Source organism: Durio zibethinus, chromosome 9, assembly GCF_047325235.1.
Source record: "Durio zibethinus cultivar Kanyao isolate XHJ-2024 chromosome 9, ASM4732523v1, whole genome shotgun sequence".
Lineage (NCBI taxonomy): Eukaryota > Viridiplantae > Streptophyta > Magnoliopsida > Malvales > Malvaceae > Durio > Durio zibethinus.
In genome coordinates, this window is record NC_143170.1 from 9,004,928 (window position 1) to 9,029,523 (window position 24,596).

General features: G+C 34.0%; 1 protein-coding gene across 1 annotated transcript in view; it reads left to right on the plus strand.

The window, feature by feature from the left end:
- The window catches only part of LOC111303094 (lysM domain-containing GPI-anchored protein 1-like), a 39,916-nt gene that overhangs the window by 8,097 nt on the left and 7,223 nt on the right, over nt 1–24,596 (plus strand). Inside the window, exons 2-3 of the mRNA XM_022899126.2 lie at nt 12,736–12,850; nt 14,041–14,205. Coding sequence (XP_022754861.2) covers nt 12,736–12,850; nt 14,041–14,205 — 280 coding nt within the window. The remainder of the gene's footprint in view (nt 1–12,735; nt 12,851–14,040; nt 14,206–24,596) is intronic.

The window sequence follows — 24,596 nt, forward strand, 5'->3', positions numbered from 1 at the left end:
TTGGGCCAAATTAGAAATATTTTCTCTTTTGAAATTTTTAAAATTTTCACAATTTGGGTTTATTTAGAAATTCTCTCTTTTTTTTGTTGGATTTTTAAATTTTCTACAATTTGGGTCAATTTAGAAATATTTTCTCTTTATTTATTTTTTTTTCTTTAAAAGGAAAATAATGACAATTATTTTTTATTAAAATTTCATTTAAATTTTTCCACAATTTGGGAAAAATTTAAAGAAATTTCTCATATAGAGATTTCTTATGAATTTACCATTTGAAATTTCTAAGAATCTTATCATTGAATAATTATCAAATATTTTAAACCAAATTTGGAAAAGAATACAATTACTTTTATTGAAATTTCATCTAAATTATTCCAGCATTTGGGACAAATTTAGAGAAAATTTCTCACTTAGAGATTTCTTAAAAATTTACTATTTGAAATTTCTAAGAATCTCATCCTTAGGTAATTTGTACTTAATTCCAAAATTTTTATCAATATTTTTTATTTTTTTCTTCTTTTTTTTTTGTTTTGAAAATAAATATTAATTATTGTTATTAAAATTTTATCTAAATTATTCTACCATTTGGGACAAATTTAGAAAAAATTTCTTACCTAGGAATTTTATAGAAATTTACCATTTGAAATTTCTATAAATTCCATCATTGGATAATTAATATTTATTCCCAAAATTTATTTTATTTTTTACCTTTTTTATTTTTATTTTTCTAAAATTTAATCATGCAAAAATACTTAAAAAATAAATAAAGTGAAAAAAAATTACCCAAAACAGGAGGCGGCTCGACTCTAATGGCTACAGTGCGACTCGACTATAGGAAGAAAAGCTGGAATGGCTTAAAAAGTGACTTTGCTTGGCTCGGCTTAAGACAAAGACTGAAAAAAGTCGTTAAAATCTGGAAATTTTTTAGATTTTTTTGAAAATTTTTTTTAAAACCCCAAAAAATCTTCGAAAAATTTTGTTGACTATTTTCTCTAATTTCTGCCTCTTTCCCTAATTTTTTTTTATGTATGTTTATGTGATATGTGTCGGCATGTATTTATTTATAGGGTTTTGAATCTAAGAACTCCAATCCATAAAGGAATCCTAATTTTCTTTGAATTTCAACCTTAAACCCAACTCCAACTTTACAAATCAATTCCAATAATTTCACACAAACTCAACTACCTATTTTTTATTTTTATTTTTTTTAATTTTTTATTAACAAAATTAATTCAAATAGAATCTTAGATGGATTGGGGTGTCTACACTTGGTAACTATAATTTCTTTGCACATCACATATGTTCTAAATCTATTAGAATAATATCTATATGACCCTTCAATTTCAAAACAAGTTGCATTGCTATAAAACACCTTAACTAGATTCTCAAACAAAAGTTAATTTATGCACAAGTAATTCATCTATCCAAATCTCTCAAATGCATGTAAATAAGAAAATTTTATAGATTATAGGAATTCAAGTGAGATTATCCTTTTATGCTTGACTTCTTTATAAGTAAAATGTGTCTCATATCTTGCTTTTACATCTGGATTAGTAAAATTCTGGTTGAATGAAAGCCTCATTGATGAACTAGAAGCCTCCCTTAGAGGATTTCTCCTTGTCTTTGGAGCTATGAGAATAATGGAATTGAAATAGGTAGGCTTTTGTGAAATTGATGAGGAAATTGTGAAAATGAAGCAATTTGCAAAAGATTTTGGTTAAGAGAGATTAATTTTGAGTGAAAATGGAGTAAGAATTCCTAGGGTTTGAAGAAAATATGTTTAGAGAAGAAGAAAAATAGATAAAAAGGCTGGAATGATTGGTCAAAGGAAGTGGGACCCGATTTTGACAAGCCAAAATGGTGCACATAGTGTCAATTATGCATGACCCGATCGATCGGTTCCTCATATTTTTCATGCCATTTAGCTACTGGATGGAGAGCCGATTGATCCGGTCCAAAGGGGATCGATTGGTTCCTCAATATTTTTCATTAATTTTGCTGTTGGAAGAACAACCAATCGATCCAATCCAAAGGGGAACGATCAATTTTGGCTGTAGCATTTTTTTAAAATAATTTAAAAGCCATGCAACATGAACATTCAAATATGCATCATACAATCATATACAAGATTAAAAAAAATCAAGATAAACATACATTTGATCAACCAAGGTAGCAACATTCATCATACTATCAAATTCATTTCAAAGAGCATTCATTATACCAAGTTCACCTCTAATTGCATAAAATCTATCCTTATCAAGAGGTTTTGTGAAAATATTAGCTAGTTGATGAAATGTATCAACATATTCAAGCACAATATTACCTTTTTAAACATGATCTTTAATAAAGTGATGCCTAATTTCAATATGTTTGGTTCTAGAATGTTGAATTGGATTTTTGGTGAGATTGATGGCATTAGTATTATCATATTTAATGGGAATATGATCCATGGTAATTTCAAAATCCTTCAATTATTGCTTAATCCATAAAACGTGAGCATAAAAACTACCGGCCACTACATATTCGACTTCAGTTGTGGATTGAGCAATACTATTTTGTTTCTTAAAGGACCATGATATGAGCATATTTTCAAATAATTGACAAGTACTGAAAGTGTTCTTTCTGTCAATTTTGCAACCACTAAAATTCGCATCGGAATAGGCATATAAAGCAAAAGATAAACATTTTGAATACCATAATCCTAAATTATGGGTGTCCTTAAGGTATCTAAAAATTTTTTTGACAATAGATAAATATGATTCTCTAGATGATGATTGAAATTTGGCACACAAATATACACTAAACATTATATTTGGTCTACTTGTAGTGAGATATAGTAATGAACCAATCATAGACCTATATAGTTTAGAGTCAACATATTTACCTCATTCATCTTTGTCAAGTTTTGTTGAAGCCCTCATAAGTGTTGAGCAAGGCTTTGATTCTCCCAATCCAAACTTTATGAACAAATCTTGATGTATTTGGCTTGATTGATGAAGGTACCATCTTTTGTTTACTTTACTTGTAATCCCAAAAAGAATGTAAGTTCTTCCATCATGCTCATTTCAAATTCACCTTGCATGGTCTTAGCAAATTATTGACAAAAAACCTCATTAGTAGCACCAAATATAATATCATCAACATAAACTTGTACTATGAGAATGTCATTTTCTTTTGTTTTAATAAAAAGTGTAGTATCAACCTTCCCTCTATTAAAATCATTTTCAATTAAAAATTTTGACAATCTTTCATACCAAGCTCTAGGAGTTTGTTTTAAACCATATAAAGCTTTTGTCAATTTATAAACATAATTTGGAAATTTAGGATTTTCAAAACTGAAAGGTTGCTCTACATACACTTCTTCATTTATAAAACCATTTAGAAATGCACTCTTGACATCCATTTGAAAAAGCTTGAAATTTTTGAAACATATAAATATAAAACCATTTAGAAATGCACTCTTGACATCCATTTGAAAAAGCTTGAAATTTTTGAAACATACAAATGCAAGTAACATTCTAATGGCTTCTAACTTTGCAACTAGGGCATAGGTTTTATCAAAATCAATTCCTTCTTATTGACTATACCCTTGAGCTATCAATTTAGCTTTATTTCTAACAATATTCCCATGCTAATCTATTTTTTTTCTAAAAGCCCATTTGGTGCCTATAGTATGATGATCACTAGGACTAGGTATAAGATTTCATACTTAGCTTCTTTTAAATTGGTTCCATCATTCTTGCATGGCCAATATCCAATGATCATCTCCTAAGGCTTCATCTATATTTTTGGGTTCAGTATGAGATAGGAAAGTAACATAATTACACATATTATAAGAAGATCTAGTTCTTACCTTTTGAGTTAGATCACCAATAATCTCACTGTCTTTAACGTATCTCATTTTTCTATGGTGATTTGACTCTTTCTTTATATGTTGTGCCTCTTTTAGAAACTCATCATCCTTATTTTGAATGTTCTCCTCAATGTCAAGCGATGCATCATTGATATTTTTTTGAAGTATACCTATATCATCATCATCAAGAGGCACCTTTCTTAGAGGTGGATTAGATTCATCAAAGATAACATGTATAAACTCTTCAACATCCAATGTTCTTTTACCAAACACTCTATAGGCTTTTGAATTCAAAAAAAATCCTAGGAAAATCCCTTTATCACTTTTTACATCAAATTTTTCAAGATCATCTTTTTCATTATTCAAAACAAAACATTTGCAACCAAAAGTATGAAAATAACTTATGTTAGGCCTTTTTCCTTTAAAAAGTTCATAGGGAGTTTTTTTTTTAAATTGGCTTGATCGTAGCTTTATTTATAATATAACAAGAGGTATTTATAGCTTTCTTCCAAAAATATCTAGATAAATTATTTTCACAAAACATGGTTCTAGCCATTTTTTTTGAAGTTTTACTTCTCCTTTCTACTATCCCATTTTTTCTGAAGTTTTACTTCTCCTTTCTACTATCCCATTTTGTTGAAGAGTTCTAAGAGCAAAAAAATTATGGCTAACACCATTTTCACTACAAAATACATTAAAGCCAAGATTTTCAAATTCTTTTCCATGATTACTTCTAATACTAGAAATTGAATAACCTTTTCTATTTTGTATTTGTTTGCTAAAAGTGATGAATTTTTTCAAAGCTTTATTCTTTAAATGCAAAAAGAAAACCCATGTGAATCTAGTAAAGACATCAGCAATAACAAACCCAGATTGTTTTTCACTAAGATTTATTGTCCTAGTAAGACAAAAAAGGTCAATATGAAGTAGTTGATGAGGCTTAGTAATTGAAATGCAATTCTTAGGTTTGAAAGAGATTTTTTTATATTTTTCTTGAGCACATGCATATCAAATCTTATCATTTTCATATTTTAATTTTGGCAAACCAACAACCAAATCATTTAGAGAAAGTTTTGAAATTACATGCATACTTGCATGTTCAAGTTTTCTATGCCAAATCCAACTTTTATTTTCTTTTTAAGCCATAAAACAAACATTTTTAGAGGAAAGATCATCTAGATGCACTACATAAATGTTTTCTTGATGATATCTAACAAAAACAAGTTTGTTAGTTTTGATATCAATCACTTGACAACACATGGATTCAAACACAACTCTAAGTCCTTTGTCACATAATTGACTAATACTAAGTAAGTTATGCTTGAGTCCTTTTAGAAGTAAAACATTTTCAATAGTAGTAGAACAATTGTTACCAATGAGTCAATCCTTTCAATTTGGCCTTTAGAGTTGTCACCAAATATAATATCTCCTCCACTTTTAGCTTTTAAATCCTTAAAAAGAGTTTTATCTTTGGTTATGTGTTTAGAGCATCCACTATCAAGGTATCATGGATTGTTCTTGCTTGAATTTGCTTTGAAGCAATGCTCATCATCTATAAAAACACAATTAAATTTTTATTTTGGGTATCCAAACTTTCTTGGGTCCTTGAATGTTAATACTAATAATTTTTGTGTTTTTTAGAATCCACTTCATTTTAGTAATCTCATCTTGAGATGTGCTAACTCCTTTTAAAATTCTCACTCTCATAATAAGCTTACCTTTATAAATGACTTTTTTCATGGAATAATATTGTATAGAATAACCTAATTTATGATAATATGCACATATGCTAGATGAATCATTTGGCTTAACAAGGAAATTTTTTAAATGAGTCTATTTGTTGCCACCATTATAGCCTAATCCATCTTTATCAAAGAATGCTCTTTGTGTTTCAAGCATGTCATTGAGCTTTTGATGTCCCATATAAAATCTAAAAAATGAATTATGCAAATTTTTATTTTTCTTAGTTAAATCATTAACATTCAACTTTAAGAGCTCAATTTCTTTTTGTAAATCATACTTTGCTTTAGTCAAGAGTTTATTTTTTTAGTTTTAACTTAGAGATTATTTTTTTATATTTCATGTTCATGTTCTCAAATTCTATGGCTAATTCACCATAATCATCTTGTAATTCATTAAATGTGTATGAATTTAAATCATATGGATTAGAAGTTATCTTGAGCTCATCAAGAGCCACGAGACATAAATTGGCTACTTTATTCTCATTTGATTCATCATCGAAAAAGTCACTATCACTACATGTTGCAACCATTGTTTTCTTATTTGGCTTTGTCATGTTTTGCTTCTTTCACAAAGGATAATCAAATTTAATATGATTTGATTCGTTGCATTTAGAGTAAATAATCTGATCTCTTTCTCTTTTACTTGATTTTCCTTTAATCATTTCCCTTCTTTGTGGTATTTTTCTACTTGAAAACTTGTTCATCCTCATGAACTTCTTGAATCTTTTTATAAACATGGCTATTTCTTCATCTTCATCATCCTCTTCTTGTCTAAGATTTTTTTTCATCTTCTTGAAAGGTTGATTTGAAAGCAATGCCACCTTTCTTGATTGGTTCTTATCCCCTATTGAGCTTCATCTCATAGGTAAAGAGAGAACCCATTAGTTCATCCAAAAAAAATGTGTAAGAATTTTTGGACTCTTCAATGGCTATCACTTTAGCCTCGCAACTCTTTGGTAGACTATTAAAAATTTTTTTCACCATTCTATATTTGAGTAAGTCTTTCTAAGAGCCTTTAAACCATTAATGATGTTGGTGAAGCGGTTTGATATTTCATTAATGGTTTCATTTGGTTTTATCTTGAATAACTCATAATCATGAGTGAGCATGCCAATTTTTATCTTCTTCACTTGATTTGTACCTTTATGAGTGACAGCTAATTTATCCCAAAATTTTTTTACATTTTCACACAAAAAAACTCGATTGTACTCATTCGACCTTAATGTACAAAAGAGTGTATGCATTGCTTTGACATTGAGTGGAGCCATCTTTATATAATTGATATCCCATTCACTTTCTTTCTTGATCACCTCCCTATCATTCACCATCTTTATTGGAATTTGAAGATCATTTACAATGACCTTCTAAACTTCATAATCATTAGCTCCTAGTCTTTCAATATGAGTGGTTGTCACCAACAAAGAGATGAGGTCTTACAATTGAATGGCTTTCACTTTTAAGAGATGTAGTAACTATTTCATTTGTCATGAAACACTTTTTGTTGCCTACTATATTTGTTGTAGCTTGAAGATGGTTGTTCCACATTGATCATTATATTTCTTTGATCCATTTTCAGAATCACTTTTGGATTGTTAGACCTACAAAAAAGAGTACTAACTCTTATACCAATTGTTAGCTTAAAGACTTGAAATAAATCAAGAGGGGGGTGAATTGGTTATAATAAAATTTTTAAAATCAATACTTAATAAGCAAAAATTTTGTAAAATAATTTATCTAAGCAAATAAACATAATAAATGAGAGTAAACAAGAGATAGAGATAAAGAATTAGACACCAAAATTTCTAAAGGTTCAACCTTTTGTTTAGGCACCTACGTTCTCTCTTTTAGCCTCACTTGCCAAGAAATTCAATCTACTATGTGTTGAAAGATACAACCTAGCTTCTCAAAGCTTTACACAATCAACACCACAAACTCTTAAAGATTATCCTTTCCTTTGAGCTCACAAACATTCTCTAAAAAATTGAAAGAACCTCTTTAAGGTTGGATGTTTGCTAGCTTGAAGTACAAAACAATATTGACAAGAAAATTTAGAGAAAAATTGATACAATAAGGATTTTTTACATTTTTCTCTCTTTTGAACTGGTTTGAATGCTTGAACAAGATAGTTGGTGAAGGTAATAAGTTTTTTTTAGCTCTTGATACTCTTAATCTATAGTGGAAGGCTTCATTTATATGTAGAAATGAGTTGAAAGCTATTGCTTTGCATTTAATGCTTCAAACTTGTAAAATATTAGATAAAAAAAATAGCCATTAGGGCTTTCTGTGCATTAGGGGATCGATCCCCTCATGTAGGGGATCGATCGGGTCAGTTATGAAATAGCCCAAATCATGCATGAAAAAGCCTTATCCGATCGATCAGGTAACATATCTAATTGATCCATTCCTTGGGTGATCGATCCTTTATGTGGGGGAATCAATCACTTTTCTAGATTTTTAAACCACGATATCATTCTGCCAAAAAAATAGATCGATCTCATGTGCAGGTGATTGATCCCCTATGTAGGGGATCGATCCCTTTAAAGGAGGGATTGATCAGATAGACTTAAAACTCCATTCAATCAATCTATATAAGGAGGAGATTGATTGGTTTTTGCCAAAATTTTACGAATTTAGCTTCTGAAAGAAATATGGATCGATCCCTTTGGCCAAAAGATCGATCAGGTAAAGGAGGGGATCGATCCCTTCTATCTACAAAATGCCTTAACCCATTTTGTTTTGAGAATTTACTTTGTTTTAGTTCCAAAATAAATTTTGGCAAGATAGAAAGTTAAAAAAATATTCAATTTAATATTAAGAGAGATTGATTCAAGTTAGGTAAATTTTTGTTTTGTCAATTCAAAACTTTTAATCAATTTAAGGCCAACATTAGAACCTCTACGAATCTCGGTATCTTTGTGACTTTTGGAACCTTTGTGAATCTTGGAACCCTGGTGAATCTTAGGAATCTTTACAAATTTTGGAATCTTTAAGAATCTTATAATTTTTGCGAATATGAAATCTTTGCAAATATAATGACTTTTACAAATCTACAAACCTTTACGAATTTGAAAATCTTTGAGAAACTTGAATCTGGGAACCTTTAGAAATCTTGGAAATCTTGAATTTTGGAACCTTTACAAACCTTTGCAAACCTTGAAACCTTTACAAACTTTTGCTAATCCTAAGACCTTTGCAAATCCTAAAACTTTTATGAATCTTGAAACCTTTACAAACCTTTGCAAATTTTGAAACCTTTGTAAATCTTGAAACCATTGTGAAACTTGAATCATTTGATGAAATTTTGAATCTCTGAATCTTTGCGAATCTTAAGCATTTTACAAATTTTGAATTTTTTGTGAATCTTGGATTCTTGAAATCTTTCAATTCTAATTATAAAACCTTGCAAATTTTTTAAATTTTGTGAACCTTTGAATTTAATAATGAACCCTTAAATTTTTAAATTGTGAATCTTTGATTGCAAGTTAAAAATTTTTAATTTTTTTGGACCATAACTAAATGGATGTCTTTTAAAGAGATGCAACTATAGACACTCTATTTTGTCTGAAAAAATTGTTCAAAATTGAAATGGGCCTTCGATTGTAAATTGGGTTCGATTGGAAAGCTTTGGGCCTAATAGGATAAAAACCCAAAAATTTTTAATTTAATTTTGATTTTAATTTGATTTGGTTTTTTTTTTGTTTAATTTTTAGTTAAAGTAAAAAAAAATTGAAAAAAGAGAAATAAGTTTGAAAACCTAAAAGAAAAATGTGTGAAGATCTTGGATCAAATTTAGGAATTCATGATTTGATGATTTTGGAATGTTTGTGGCTTAATTCATGCAAAACCAAATCATAGAAAATTAATAAAACATAATCATATATTTGGGGGAATTTATTTATTTTCTAAATTGAATGGATTCAATCCCTATAAAACAAATAAGCAATCGGTAAACAAAATGGGGAAAAGAATGAGTAACAAAAGCAATGAAATGGAAGCAATATCTAGCATTCAAAGTAATTGAAATTTTTTTGTTCTAAGTCGATTTTTTTTTAGGTTTATGGGAATTGTTCTAAATTTGGGTTTTGGGTTAGGTCTATGGATGATTCTGGGATTTGGGGAATTTTAATTTCTAGATTTAGGTTTGGTTTTGAATTATGGGTTTTAAGTTGAATTTCTTGAATTTTTTTCCTTTTTGATTTTTTGGGCTTTAGTTAGATCTCTACGTTTGGTGTTTTGTTTGAATCTTAAAAGTTCTTAAGATTGTTGGATTTGATTCTTGGGTTTGGATTCTATGTTAAATTTCTGAAATTTGTTTGTGATTTTTGAGATTTTTGAATTTTTAGAGAAAGTTAATGGGATTTTTGGGAGGTTTTTTGTATTTTTTTTGTTGAATTTTCTGGCGAAAGTTTGAAGAGTCTGACGAGGTTCACAATAGGCGAAAGGTTTTTACGATGGTTGGATTTTGGTTTTTTAGGTTTTTGGGTTTTGGTTGAATTTTTCAACATCAATTTCTGGAGTTTGGCTTATCGGTTGAATTTCTTGGTTGAAGGTTTAAAAAAAGGCTAGAGAATTTTTTTGTTAGAAAGAGAAGCAACAAAGAGAGTTTAAGGAAAAATGGTTGAAAAGTGCCTTTTATAGTGAGCCAAAACGATGCTTTGAATAGCCCATGACACATATGAACCTGAATGGATCTACACATTTTTTACTCGACCCGCATAGTCGGTTTCTTCTTTTCTTTTTCCTTTTATTATTTTATTTTATTTTTGGTTTTATTTTAGATTATTTGGGTTTTTTATATTATTTAGGTTTTTTATATTATTTGGGTTATTTATTTATTATTTTAAATTGTTGATTGAATTAATATGGTGAGAAAAAAAATTTATTTTTGTAAGATACTTTTATAAAAAAAATTTTCTAAAAAGAAAAAAGGATCTTCAAAATAAATGCATGAGTCATACCAAATTATTAGAAGATTTTTCATGAATTTAAATTTTTTTTTATGAATTCTACTAAACTATTAGAGAATTTCATAACCAATGTTGTGAAAAATATAATTTTCATAAAATCTTACCAATATATTGGAGGATAATTTTTAATAGCAAATCTTATCAACATATTGGAAGATAGTTTTGAAAATAAATTATTTTTATAAAAATTAGATTTTGAATTTTCAATGATGGAATTACTAAGAGAGTTGCAAATAGCAATTTCTATGTAAATTTTTAGGTGAGAAATTTTTTTAAAATTTTACTAACATATTGGAGAATTTAGATAAGAATTTTTAATACCAAGGTTCTAAACTTCACTATCACAAATAAATTTTTTTACAAAAAAAAATTACATGAATCTAACGACGAAGCCTTTTTAGAGTGGGATACTAGTTTTCATGAATACTCTTGAGGTAAAAAAATTATCTTAAATTACTACCAAATTATTGGAGTAATTTTAAGAGCAATTTCTAATAATTAAGCTATTTGGTAAATTATAAAACTATTTTAAGGCTTGGATAATTTGAAATTATACTGGTACCATTCTTTTAATAGACACTATGAGGATGCTATAACTTTATTCATACATAACTGCACTCTCGAACCTAATCTGATTTTATAAACTATAATTTACCTTTTGAAAATATCTAAATTAAAGTTAAGACTCCTTTTTAGAATGGATAAGATTCACTTAGGTAGTCAATCGCATTTAAGTAAAAAAGATTAGCGGTGATTCCTAAAGTCTGTTTAACGATTAGCCCCCAAATTTATATGTTATGACAAGTAATGATAATTAATATCCATGATCCCTCTCATTTTCTTTTAATCTTATGAAGTATTCTCAATTGAAATAAATACATACTCATATGGCTCACTATTCCTATATAAAATTTCTTATTCTATTTTAGTTTACTCAAACATACATATCCATAAAACCTTTTTTAATTTTCTTTATTCCTATAGGTGTCTATCCAATAAAATCTTACTACTCTTTTACATTTTTATATATCTAATGCTATAGAGATTTGGGTAAATTCCAATAAAAAAAATCATATGAACAAAATGTCTAAGCGTGGAATTTGCTTTATAGTGTATATATATATATATATATATATATTTATTTATATTTATTTTACGTCTCTAATTCTTTTTTATTTCTCTCAAAAAATGTCTATATATAGTGAATAGTCCTTTTTATCTTGGTGCTGGAATTTATATGCTCCCCTTCCATTTCCTTTTAAAAGGATAGATAGTAGGTTAGTTCTCCATGCCTATGATCGCATTTTAGGTCCTATAGTCTCTTTTCATCCAAAAAAAAAAAATCCATAAACCCTCAACAAAAGCCCCCAATGGAAGAAATTGAAACAAAACATAAGTACATATTGAACACATAGTACTTAACATTGTTAGGACCTAAATATATTGAACATTTTCCTATCAGTCCAAGTCTTTAGGATAATTGATCACTAAATTAACATTGTATCAAAGCTTCCAAATTCAAATATTACAAAATATTTTTCTCTTTTAATCCTTTATCTAGTTGTTTATGCGCAATACTTCTTTCATCCTTCTTCAATTTGCACATTTTTTCTATACTTCGTATGGGTTCACGTACAACCCTATTAATCATTCATTCGATTTGCATATCAGACATGCTAGAATTTAAATATAATAGTTAAATAAATATTTTAGGAACTTAAGTTTAGGATAATCAATCATCAATTCAACTTTATGCTCAAAAAATGCAAATTATTTAGCTTCTCCAATGTTAAATATAAAAAACTAGTTGATAAAGCTCATGAATTACTAACTTGCAAGACAACGAACAATAAGAATATAATGGTCCAAAGTGATTCCAACAATATATGTAACCTATTTTTGAATCATATAAGTAGCGAGTGAAAGTAGTGATGAAAAGGATAAAATATGAAACTCCTCCTTCCAAGAAGAACAATTCAATTAATAAATCATATACTTACATAATTGTTTCAAATGTATGATGTACAATTTTCATCATATAACATGGCGTTAAAAAATATTAATCTCATATAGTAATATATTTCTTGTTTCATCAAAATATAACAATTTCATGTTTCAAATGATGACACTACTCAATGACACATATATTAATCTTCCATGCATGGTGATGGTGCAGCATGTTCATCTGCCAACTTGAAGTGGTATAAGGAGAGCTTAATAGTAGCAAATGGTTCATATGCTTTAACTGCCAGTAGCTGCATTAAATGTGTTTGCGGACCGAATGATTTCAAGTAAGCTAAAAGCCTATAGTGTTGCATGATTAATATACAATTTATGTTTGGCATAATGATAAAATTAGTTTTTCTTTTCAATTATGATTCAATTGTTTTTTTTTCTTATATTGGGACGTCGATTTTAAATTTTTATTTGTCTAAAGGTGTTGGTAGTATTGCTGAGAATGTTAGAGCTTGAGATTTAAATCATGAAGAAAATTTGATCTTTTTATAGATTTTTATTTAATGGGTTTTTGCAAATGAGAGAGGCTAGTGTTGGATAAGACAGCATTGTGGAGGAATCTAGAGTTGAAATTATTTTCACTTTCCCATTTTTTTATCCCACCAAACAAAGAGCAAGGAAGTGAAAGATTTTGGTTGTAAGGTGGGATATAGGGTTGATTTTTTTAGGATAAAATGATTAAAATGGGTCTAATTTTTTAGTAAAATACACGGAAGGTCATCCAATTTTAGGTGACTTTTTATTTTGATTACTTAATTATGAAATTTAACATTTTACCCGCTCGGATAAGTTTTTATTTTAGTCATTTAGTTGTTATTTTACTATGTCTTCATATTATGCCTTTTTATTTTTACTATGCCTTTATATTATGTTTTCTTTCTGTTTCTATTATTTACTAAATTAAGTACAATGGTTTTTTTTTTGGTGCAAAAAAGTACAGTTTTTTTTTTTTTATAAAAATTTTAATTAAAATAAAAAACTCACTTCAACGAACAAATAAATTGTATTTTTTACTTCAACGTATGCGTTCAAGCCTTATCATATTTGAATTGGTATATGTCTCTATCTACATATGTATTCCTATCCAAATTATGCAAGTTAAATGTTGTAATAGTTTTTTTTTTTTCTAGGATCCAATTTTTAGCTTATGATTGCTTTTTCTAAAAATTTTTTATTATGTATTAATTGAAACATGAAACAAAGGCCTCTTAATTCAAAACTTGGAATGAACTAATATTTTTTAGATTATATTTTAAGAAATTTAATTTGATAAAAGGTTTAAAAGATAAAAACCAAAGTTGAAAATATTTAAAATGAAAAAAAAATCAGATTGTTACAACTTTTTTTTGGACAGCAAGAGTATTAATTTGTCTTTCGTTTTTTTTTTTCTTTGCAGAAAAATATGATTAATTTCCTTTTTTGGCCTTAATTGGCCTTAATTGGCTTTGTTTCTTTTGGCAAACAGTTTGAGATGTTGGCCATCTGGTATTGCACCTTTATGCTATGATCAGTTGCGGTGCAAGGACTCTGATCTTTTTATAGGCGACTCCCTTGTCCACAAAACGCCATTTGGTTGTAAGGTTACTTCTTGCATTTATCGTGGTCATAATGGAGGCAAAATTTATAGAAGGTAACACAACAGTTTTTCATTTAAAAAAAAATGATTTAAGAATTAGAACAGTTCTTTCTAACCATTAAAAATGGAGTATATATGCCTATAAATTAAAATCTAAGCATTTGATTTAATGATTAATTTTTTTTGAAGAGAAATGTGGGAATTTCATTCATTAGCTGAATTACAATCTTCAAGGATGACTTGAGTTATAACAGCAGGGTACTCCTCAATCCAAAAGCTATTCTCTACTAGATTAAAGCCATTCTTTGCTAACAAATAAGCAGCAATGTTACCTTTTTCTCTGTGTGTGCATAATGAGGCAAGTTTGGAATTGGTCTTTTATTGCCTAGTTTCTTCTATGATTACTCCTATTGGCGATAGGTCTATCTCTGTTGTGTTAAGAAGCTTGACAATTCCCAGGGCATCTCCTTCCAGTGCTATCCTCCTGAAGCTCGTATCAGACGCAAACTCTAATGCTTGGACAATTGCATTAGCTTCTGCATGGAAGGGTTCTCTTACGTATGGTATAGTTATGGAGCAGTTGCTAGCACTTCGCCTATGGAGTCCCTTAGGACGATGCCCTCACCCCATTTTTTGGCTAGTATATATTGCTCCATCATAATTGACTTCGACAAGCTCATTGCTAGGAGGTTTCCATCCAACTAGGGCATTAGTTTGAGCCATGTCCTTTGCGTGAGTAGCATTATAATTTGTCACATACTTCCCGATGAAGTGTACTAGTTCCTATGAGCCCCTCTTATTCTCCCCATACAAAATGTTGGTTCTCTCATTCCATATAGCCAAAGACTATTATCATGCTCATGTATAGTTGTTCTTTATCAGAAGACACACAGATTTGTTCCACCCATGAAGCATGCCCAGCGTCCTTGTCGTGAAACTCCTTGTTTGCATTTAGTAAATTCCAGACTTGAACAACAGTCGGACATCTTCTAATGGCATGTACCGCTAGTTCTGTTTCTGACATTTGAAGGATGTCTTACCCACATTTAGCTTCTATTATGTAGATTCGCCATGATCGGGAGAAAGCCATGGTATATTCTCCAGAACAATGATTTGATCTTGCTTGGTGCTTCTGCCGACCACGGTGCCCTCCAAACCTGTGCATTGTTTCCTCTTATTGCTGCAGGGAAAGCCATTCCTCATTCAATGTGTTTTATAATAATCTATAGCCACTCCTGACTCTGTAGACCCCTTTTTTTGTGATGATGCCACTCTAACATATCCTGGGCACCCAGCTTACTTATTGGCAGGGGGCATATAGCTTTCGTTTAACCATGTGAGAATATTTCATAGATAATCTCCCTCTTCCACTACATGGTTGAGCTGTCTATAAGCTTTCCCACGAGACTTTCTTCCTCTAGCATTACTCTCGGTGATTTCACCTTGAAATAGTTCGTTGTTGGGACCAACTTATCTTTCCAGATTTGAATTGACAGCTCATTGCCAACTTTCCATCTCACACCCATCTCCAAAACCTCACAAGCTTCCCATATGTTTTTCCAAGTATAGGATGAGTTGTTTCCAAGTCTCGCTTCCAGAAAAGAGCATTTTGGAAAGTATTTGGCTTTAAGAACTTGGTGCGTAAGACTATTTGTTTGTGTTAACAGCCTCCGAACCTACTTTGCCAGCATTGATTTATTGAAAAGCTCGATGTCTCAAAACCCCATTCCCCTACGGGACTTCAGGATGTACATATTTTTCCATTTCCTCCAGTGGATACCTTTTGATCATTCTCCTTGCCGCCAACAATACTTGCTGAAGATTTCATTTAGTTCCTTGCATAAGCCTTTCGGCAACATGAAGCAGTTCATGGATTAAGCAGGAATTGCTTGGAGTATGGCTTTAATAAATATCTCCTTGCCCCCAATTGATAGTCTTCTATTGCTCCACCCTCGTAACCTTGACTGTATTCTACATTTCAGTTCTCTAAAGGCCTTTATTTGTCCCCTGACTGTACTCTACCTTGGAAGGTAATCCTAGGTATTTTTCTGGACTTTCTGTTGCTTGGTTGCCAAATAGATTCTTTACTGTTTCTTTGTGCTCATCATTTGTGTTACTACTAAAGAATAAAGCTGACTTTGCATAGTTGATTTTTTGACTCAAACCTTATTCTTATTTCCATAGCATGTCCTTCACCCTTTCGCCTTCGTTCTGATTTCCCTTGGCAAAAATCAAGCTGTCATCTGTAAAAAATAGATGAGTAAATCGGGGCCCATTACGGCTAGCTTGAACATTATACACCAATCCTTCTCTTTGGGCTTTTGCAAGAACTGCTGACAATCCCTCACAACAAAATAGAAATAGGTAATGTGATAATGGGTCACCTTGTTTGAGTCTTCTCCCTGGATAAAACTTTTTAGTAACCTGGCCATTTAAATAATTGAGTAAGATACTGATTTAACGCAGTTCATTACAAGAGACACCCATCTTGAACTGAAGCTTAGCTTCTGCATCATTGATTCCAAAAAATGCCACTTGACCCTGTCATGTGCTTTATGCATATCTAATTTGAAGGCAAACTAGCATGTTCGACCTGTCTTTTTATTTTTCATGGAACGTAAGAGTTCATAGGCAACCAATACATTATCTGTGATTAATCTTCTTGGGACAACAGCACTCTGGGTTTCATTAATGTGTGGGGCAGGGCGAGTTTGACTATATTAGGAAGTACTTTTGCAATGATTTTATAGAACATTGCAGAAGCTAATTGGTCTAAATTGGGTAACATTTTTTGGTTGCTTGATTTTGGGGATCAAGACAATCTTCGTATGGTTTATCTCACTAAGGTCTCCATTTCCATTCAAGAAAGGCAAACAGAAATTAACTACATTACTACCTACTATATGCCAAAATTTTTGGTAAAAGTAAGCAGAAATACCATCGGGTCTTGGTGTTTTTGTAAGGTGCAATTGTACAAACCTCCTTAACTTTGAACTCCATTAGCAAGAAATCATTCATCTCTAAAACTCAGTTCCCAGTGGCCTTAGGAATATCTTCAGTCTAAACGTTTCCTTAGGACTGAAAGAGTAGTTTGAAGTAACTAGTGGTTATTTCTTAGATATCTTTAACGGTTTCGCAACACTTTCCATCTTCATTTTCCAGCCAGTGATTGCATTCACCCTTTTTCTTTGAGAAACCTTGGCATGGAAAAATACAGTGTTTCGATCACCCTCTCTAAGCCATTCGACCCAAGATCTTTACGCCCAAAATGTTTCCTCTCTATCTAAGGCTGTGTTCAGATTTTCTTGGATATCTTTCCTTTTTGTAAATTTTCTTCGCTGACAGGTAAACTTTTCAACTGCTGAAGATCTTTAGTAAGCTTCTCTACCTCATTGTGCATATTCATGAATTTGTCCTTACGCCGTTTTGAAAGCCGTGAACCCGTGTGCTTCAGTTCTTTCAGTATATTATCATTGTGGTTGTCGTGATCTCCGGGCCATGTGTTGCTTACCTCCTACTCACAGTCAGTTTTTTTACCCATATAGCTCCAAAAAGAAACTTTTTATCTTTTCTCCTATGTTATCTCACTTTTTGTTTCCCTTCTATATTCACTAGTAGTGGACTGTGGTCTGAAACTAACGTCATGTGATGGTGAACTGCATACAAAGGAAATCTCTCCCACCATCTTTGAATAGCAACGCCTCTGTCAAGTCTTTCTCTTACAGTATTTCCAGGATCATTTCCTCTCTCCCACACATACTACACTCCATTGAATCCTAAGTTTTCTAGTCTAGCTTTATCCAATGCTTCTCGAAAATCTTCTATTTTTCTTTCCCTCCTTAAGCAATGTCTGAAATTTTCATGAGACCATAGTATTTCATTAAAATCTCATATGCACAGCCATGGTGTCACGGACTACGCTTTCTCTCAACAAGCAATAGACCGTGCGGCACTTGAATGGACGTTCCCACCCAAGTCAGCCTTCAATAGATCGATATCTGAACAAACAACCATAAGCCATGGTTAGTCCCAAGCATTCACAATAAGACACAATATATCGAGATCAATCTCAAGCACACACACAACAAGACACATTCACATCGAGAAAAAGAAAAACACATCGAGGCGACATTCGGGACATTCAATTAGGGTGAATTTTATTATAATCGGGAATCATACATCGGGACTTCCCACCATCACTAGAGCCAGGGGGCAGCCCTTGGTGGATGGCCTAAGCTCGCATAGCACCCGGTGAGACAGCCCAACACTACGCTGCCGGTTCACCCCCTAAAAAGCCTTAGAGATTTTAGAGCTATGCTACCAGTAACTATTACAATGTTTGAAATGGGAACACTTTTTCTAGCACAAGGGATCTACCCGGCCATGGCCCTATACATGGGTGGCTCATGGCAACCTAAGTCCCGTTCATGGCCCTATACAAGGTTGGCTCATGACATCCTCCCCCACCTATTCTATCGATGTCCTCGTCGACTTGCTGGTTTGAAATTCTTCAATCTTCTTTTGAAATCTCTAGAGGTCGTGTTCTCCTTCCCAACTGGTTTCTTCTAGTCTTAATCCCTCCCACTTCACTAAGTATTCTCGAACTAGTCTTCGAGATATCTTGATTTCCCTGTCAGCTAAGATCTCTTCGACTCGATGCTCTGAGGGTGACTTCATGGTGATGGCGGCTCTGGTTGGCTCCCTTCGGCTAGCATCTATAGGATCTGCATGAAAAGGTTTCAGGTTGCTTACATGAAATACTAGGTGCACCTTCATCCACTTTGGTGGGTCGATTTTGTAAGAAGCATTCTCCACCTTGGAAAGGATCCTTACTGGACCCTCATATTTACGTACCAGTCTACGATCTCTCTTTCTTAAGAACCTGGTTTGTTCAGGAACTAGTCGGACAAGAACCAAATCACCAACTTGGAATTGTTGAGCCCTGTGACCCTTGTCTGCCCATTTCTTCATCCGCTTTGATGTTTTCTCCAGGTAGGCTTGTGCAATCTCCGTGTTTTATTTCCACTCTTTGCTGAGGTTGAAGGCTCGCGGATTCTTTCCTCCATATTGTTCCAAGGAAGTGTGGGGTAGCCTTGGTAATTGTCAAGTGACCACCTTAAATGGACTTTTGTTGGTGGAAGAGCTTTTGTTGAAATTAAAGCAGAGTTGAGCAACGTCCAATAATGAAAGCCAGTTCTTCTGATTGGCTTGAACAAAGTACCTTAAGTATTTCTCTAGTAATCCGTTGAACCGTTTCATTTGACCATCAGTTTGAGGGTGATAGCTTAAGAAGATGTTGAGTTGAGATCCCAATATCTTAAAAAGTTCTCTCTAGAAGGACCCCGTGAATCTCGGATCTCTATCGCTGACAATGTTTTGAGGGAGGCCCCAATATTTGACCACATGGTTGAACAATAGTCGAGCTGTGTCTTTCGTTGTACAATACTTGTGAGTGGGAATGAATATGGCGTACTTAGAGAACTGATCAATCACCATCAAGATAGCTCCAAGATCACCAACCTTGGGTAGGCTCGAAATGAAATCGAAAGAGATGCTTTCCCACGATTTGATGGGTATCGATAATGGTTCAAGCATGCCTGCAGGTTTTCTCTTTTCGACCTTGTCTTGTTGGCAGATGAGGCAAGTCTTCGTATAATCCATCACATCTTGTCGTATGTGAGGCCAATAGTATCCCTATTTTAATAACGCCAAAATACGTTGCCAGCTCGGGTGTCCGACCCATGGTGTGTCATGACATTCTCTCATCAGCATCTGTCTCAGACTTCCTGCTCTTAACATAAACACTCGAGGCCCCTTGTTCCATAAGACCCTATTTTCTTGTCAGAAGTACTTGGACTTCCCTTCTTCCACTAGTTTCAGGATGGGACAGGCTTGCGAGTCCTTCCCTAAATGATCTCCAATCAACTTACGAATGTCTGTAGTGGCTCTGCTAGCCGTCATTAGGCAATTCTTCTAAGGGTCGTTAAATATGTTTGCCTGCTCAATGCATCCGCCACTTGATTGGTCTTTCCAACGGTGTGCTCAAAACAAAAGTCAAACTCCGCTAAAAATTCCTGCCACCTAGCTTGTTTCGCCATAAGCCTTGGTTGGGTGAGAAAATGGCTAACGGCCACATTGTCTATCTTCACGACAAAGTGTAAACCCAACAAGTAATGTTGCCAAGCCCTCAAGCAGTGAACCACCGCCAGGAGCTCTTTTTCCTAAGTCGTATATTTCCTCTCAGCTTCATTTAGCTTCCTACTTTCAAATGCTATCGGGTGATGTTGTTGTAAAAGCATTCATCTAATAGCAAAATCAAATGCATCCGTCTGAACTTCGAAAGGCTTTTTAATATCAAGGAGAGCTAAGATGGGATATTTCATAATAGCATTCTTCAATCCCTCAAAAGCCTCTTGGCACTCACTCATCCAACACTATTTATGCTCCTTCTTCAATAGCTCCGTGAGGGCCATGGTCTTACGAGAGTACACTTCCACAAACCTTCCATAATAGTTGACTAGTCCCAAAAATGAACGGAGCTCACTAACATTTTTCGGTGTTGTCCACTCCTTGATGGCCCTAACTTTTTCCATGTCCATTCGAATGTGGCTACGTTCGATAATATGACCAAAAAAATGGATTTGGGTATGAGCAAATGCATACTTTTCCCTTTTTACATATAACTGGTGGTCCTGTAACCTTCGAAGCGCCTGGCGCAGGTGTTCTTGATGTTCTTTCAAGGTGGAGCTATATACCACTATGTCGTCTAAATAGATGACTACAAATTTGTCTAGGTAGTCATGGAACACTTGATTCATCAATGTACAAAATGTGGCAAGAGCATTGGTCAGTTCAAAAGGCATAACAAGAAATTCAAATGCATCATACCGTGCTACACAAGTAGTTTTTGGCTCATCTCCCTCAACGATTCTGACCTGATGATAGCTAGATCTTAGGTCCAATTTGGAGAAGTACTTGATCCGGCTCAATTGACAAACAAGTCTGCTATAAGAGGGATATGATATTTATTTCTTACGGTGACTTTGTTCAGGGCCCTGTAGTCAACACATAATCACAAACTTTCATCATGCTTCTTTTGAAATAGCACTAATGTTCCGAAAGGAGCCTTTGATGGTCTGATGAACCCGACTTGTAGAAGCTCATCTAACTATTTTCTTAGTTTAGCCAACTCTGGTGGGGTCATGCGATAAGGGGCTCTAGCAGGAGGTTTCGCTCATGGGAAGAGCTTAATTTTATGGTCCACTGCTCGTCGAGGGGGTAGAACCTTAGGCAACATCTCTAGCATCACCTCTTCAAATTTTTCCAATATTTTTTTCACACCATCAGGTATTGGTTCTACTCCAGACCCTTCTTTGTAGATCGACATGGCCACAAAATAGGGTTTCCTTCTCTTTACCCCTTTCTTGAACTGTAAAGCTGAAATCATTTTCTTCTCATTTTTTGGTAAGATATTGGCTGGCACCACACATGGGTGTTCCCCTAAGAACAACAAGCAGCTAGCGACGGGGATAGGGATCACCTGAGCCAACATCATGAAGTTCAATCCGAGAATGACATCAAAGTCATCCATGAGGGAAATGGTAAAGTCTACCTTCCCTTTTCATGGCCTCAGTTTGGTTGTCACACTCTTGGAGCTTTCACTGATCACAAAGGCTGGCGAATTGATCGCCTTCATTCGTCTGTAGTCTTTGCTAACTTAGAGACCACACCTTTTTGATTTTTTTAGTGTGATGAAAGTATCAGTTGCACCCGTATCCACCATGGCCTTAATGGCCTTCTCATTGATCATTAAGTTCACATACATCAAGCCTTTACTCTGCTCTTTTTTTATAGTGTTCAGTTGGGTGTGGAGGGCATTGAGGAACCTTATTGAACCCATCATGGTTGGCTTCTCTTCAGCTTCTTCAACCCTTTCTGATGCTTTTACGGACTCTTGCGACGAGGTTCTTAAGGCATTAAGGGCTCCTCTGTGCGAGCATTCAGCCATCTGATGCGGCCCCTTGCAAAGAAAGCAAGCTAGCAGTTGCCTAGGCTTGAAAATCACTGCGTTGCTTGTTTTGGGTTGGGTGCTATCTCGACCAAAGGACCTCCTATTTGATCCCCCACTGAAGGGTCGGTCCAATCTAGTCATCTTTTCCTCACTCCCAAAGTTGAAGCTACTGCCAGCTGATGGAGGATTTTTTCGTTTTGAAGAGCCATCATTGTAATCGTAGAGACGATCAGCTGCAGCCATGGGCGTGGCCACGTCTTGCACTTTTTGTCTTTGTAGTTCTGTCTTGGCCCAAGGCTTGAGGCCCTCAAGAAAATAGAACATCTTGTCCTTTTCGAACATGTCTCGAATATCCAACATCAAGGTAGAAAAGCTCCTTACAAACTCTCGCACTGTTCTTGTTTGCACCAATTCTCGGAGTCTCCTTCAAGCCATATACTCCATATTCTCAGAAAAAAACTGGTTTTTCAATTCTTGCTTCAGGTCCGTCCAAGTCTTCATTGACAAACTTGGAACGCCACCATAGCTCGACATCCCCTGTAAGGTACATCAACGCCATTGCTACCTTATCTTCCTCTGAATCTGTGTGTACAACTCGAAAGTACTGCTCCATGTCAAACAAGAAATTTTCAAGTTCCTTAACATCCCTTGCCCCCTCATAACAACGAGGCTCTAGCACCTTGGGCCTTTTTCTCCTTTCCATCGAGCTCGAACCCGATCTAGCTACAGTCATTTGCAAGATGCTCACCTGTGCTTTGAGCTCCTCAAACTCTTTTTGAAGAATATTCAAGGCATCTCTAGCCTCCTCGCTCACGTTGTGGAGAGTATTGGACAACTCCCGCTAGGTTGTTTCGATCTCCCTCACTCGGTCTTTAGTCGTCATATGAGTTTTCATTGCAGCCACTGCGGCCTCAAGTTCCTCAATTCTCTGTTGATGATTGGGTCCACCACTTGTGGCCATCTCATCCATTTTGTAGCACTTCTCAACCGTGCTCTGATACCATGTGTCACGGACTACACTTTCTCTCAACAAGCAATAGACCGTGCGACACTTGAATAGACGTTCCCACCCAAGTCAGCCTTCAATAGATCGATAATTGAACAAATAACCATAAGTCATGGTTAGTCCCAAGCATTCACAATAAGACACAATATATCGAGATCAATCTCAAACACACACACAATAAGGCACATTTACATCGAGAAAAAAAAAATCGAGGCGACATTTGGGACATTCAATCGGGGTGAATTTTATTATAATCGAGAATCATACATCGAGACTTCCCACCATCACCAGGGCCAGGGAGGCAGCCCTTGGTGGATGGCCTAAGCTCGCATAGCACCCGGTGAGATAGCCCAACACTACGCTGCCGGCTCACCCTCTCTAAAGAGCCTTAGAGATTTTAGAGCTATGCTACTAGTAACCATTACAATGTTTGAAATGGAGACACTTTTTCTAGCACAAGGATCTACCCGACCATGACCCTATACATGAGTGGCTCATGGTAACTTAAGTTCCGATCATGACCCTATACAAGATTGGCTCATGACACATGGCATAGAAGATTGGGAGCATAGCCTCGTTAATAGCTCCTATAAGTACGGTCTCGACCGAGCATTTGGCTCCCCCATAGAAACTCGTACTTCCTCATTCTTCTATTCCCTTTCCTTTTTCCACCTCTATATCTATACGGTTCTTGGAGAAACTAAAAAGTTTGAGCTTAATGTCTATCTTCCACATCATTGCTAAGCCCCCGTTTCTTCCTAGTGCACTCACTCCAAAGCAAGAACTTAATTTACACTTTCTCTTTATTCTGTCTAATTTACTTGCATGTAGCTTGTTTCACTGAGAAAAACTACATGGGAGTCTTCTTTCTTTAACAATTGTTGAACCATTAGAATTGCTCATGGGTTCCCAAGCCCACAGTAATTCCACGCGAGACACTTCATTGCTCTCGACAGGACTGGTTACCAGTCTCCGTCGTTGAAATACAGTTCTTCACGTTAGCCTCTGCTTCAATCTTTCCTCTATTCAATTGATTCCTCGCTTCATCCTTCCATCAGCTCTACCTCGTTTAATCCAGTCCTATCGCCCATTCTTCTTTTTCCCAGATTTATCGATAGAGACTCTTCTGCCTTGTTTGCTACTGCAGCTTTTTTTTTTTTTTTTCATGTCATTCTCACACTTTGATCCTTTATCACTGTTTCGTTTTCCTCCACTGCAGTAGTACATGTTGGGATTTGCCTTGAATCTCAGAATCCCACATCGAAAGTTAAGTAAGTTTGAATTTGTCTTGTATCCCACATCGGGAGTTTAGTAAAGGTATAAAGGGTTTCACCCCTATAAATAAGATGTTTTGGTTTTAGTTTAGTAACCCCAGAGAGTTAGACACCAAGAGAATAGCTAAGTGAGTAGGCTATTAAAGGGTGTAAT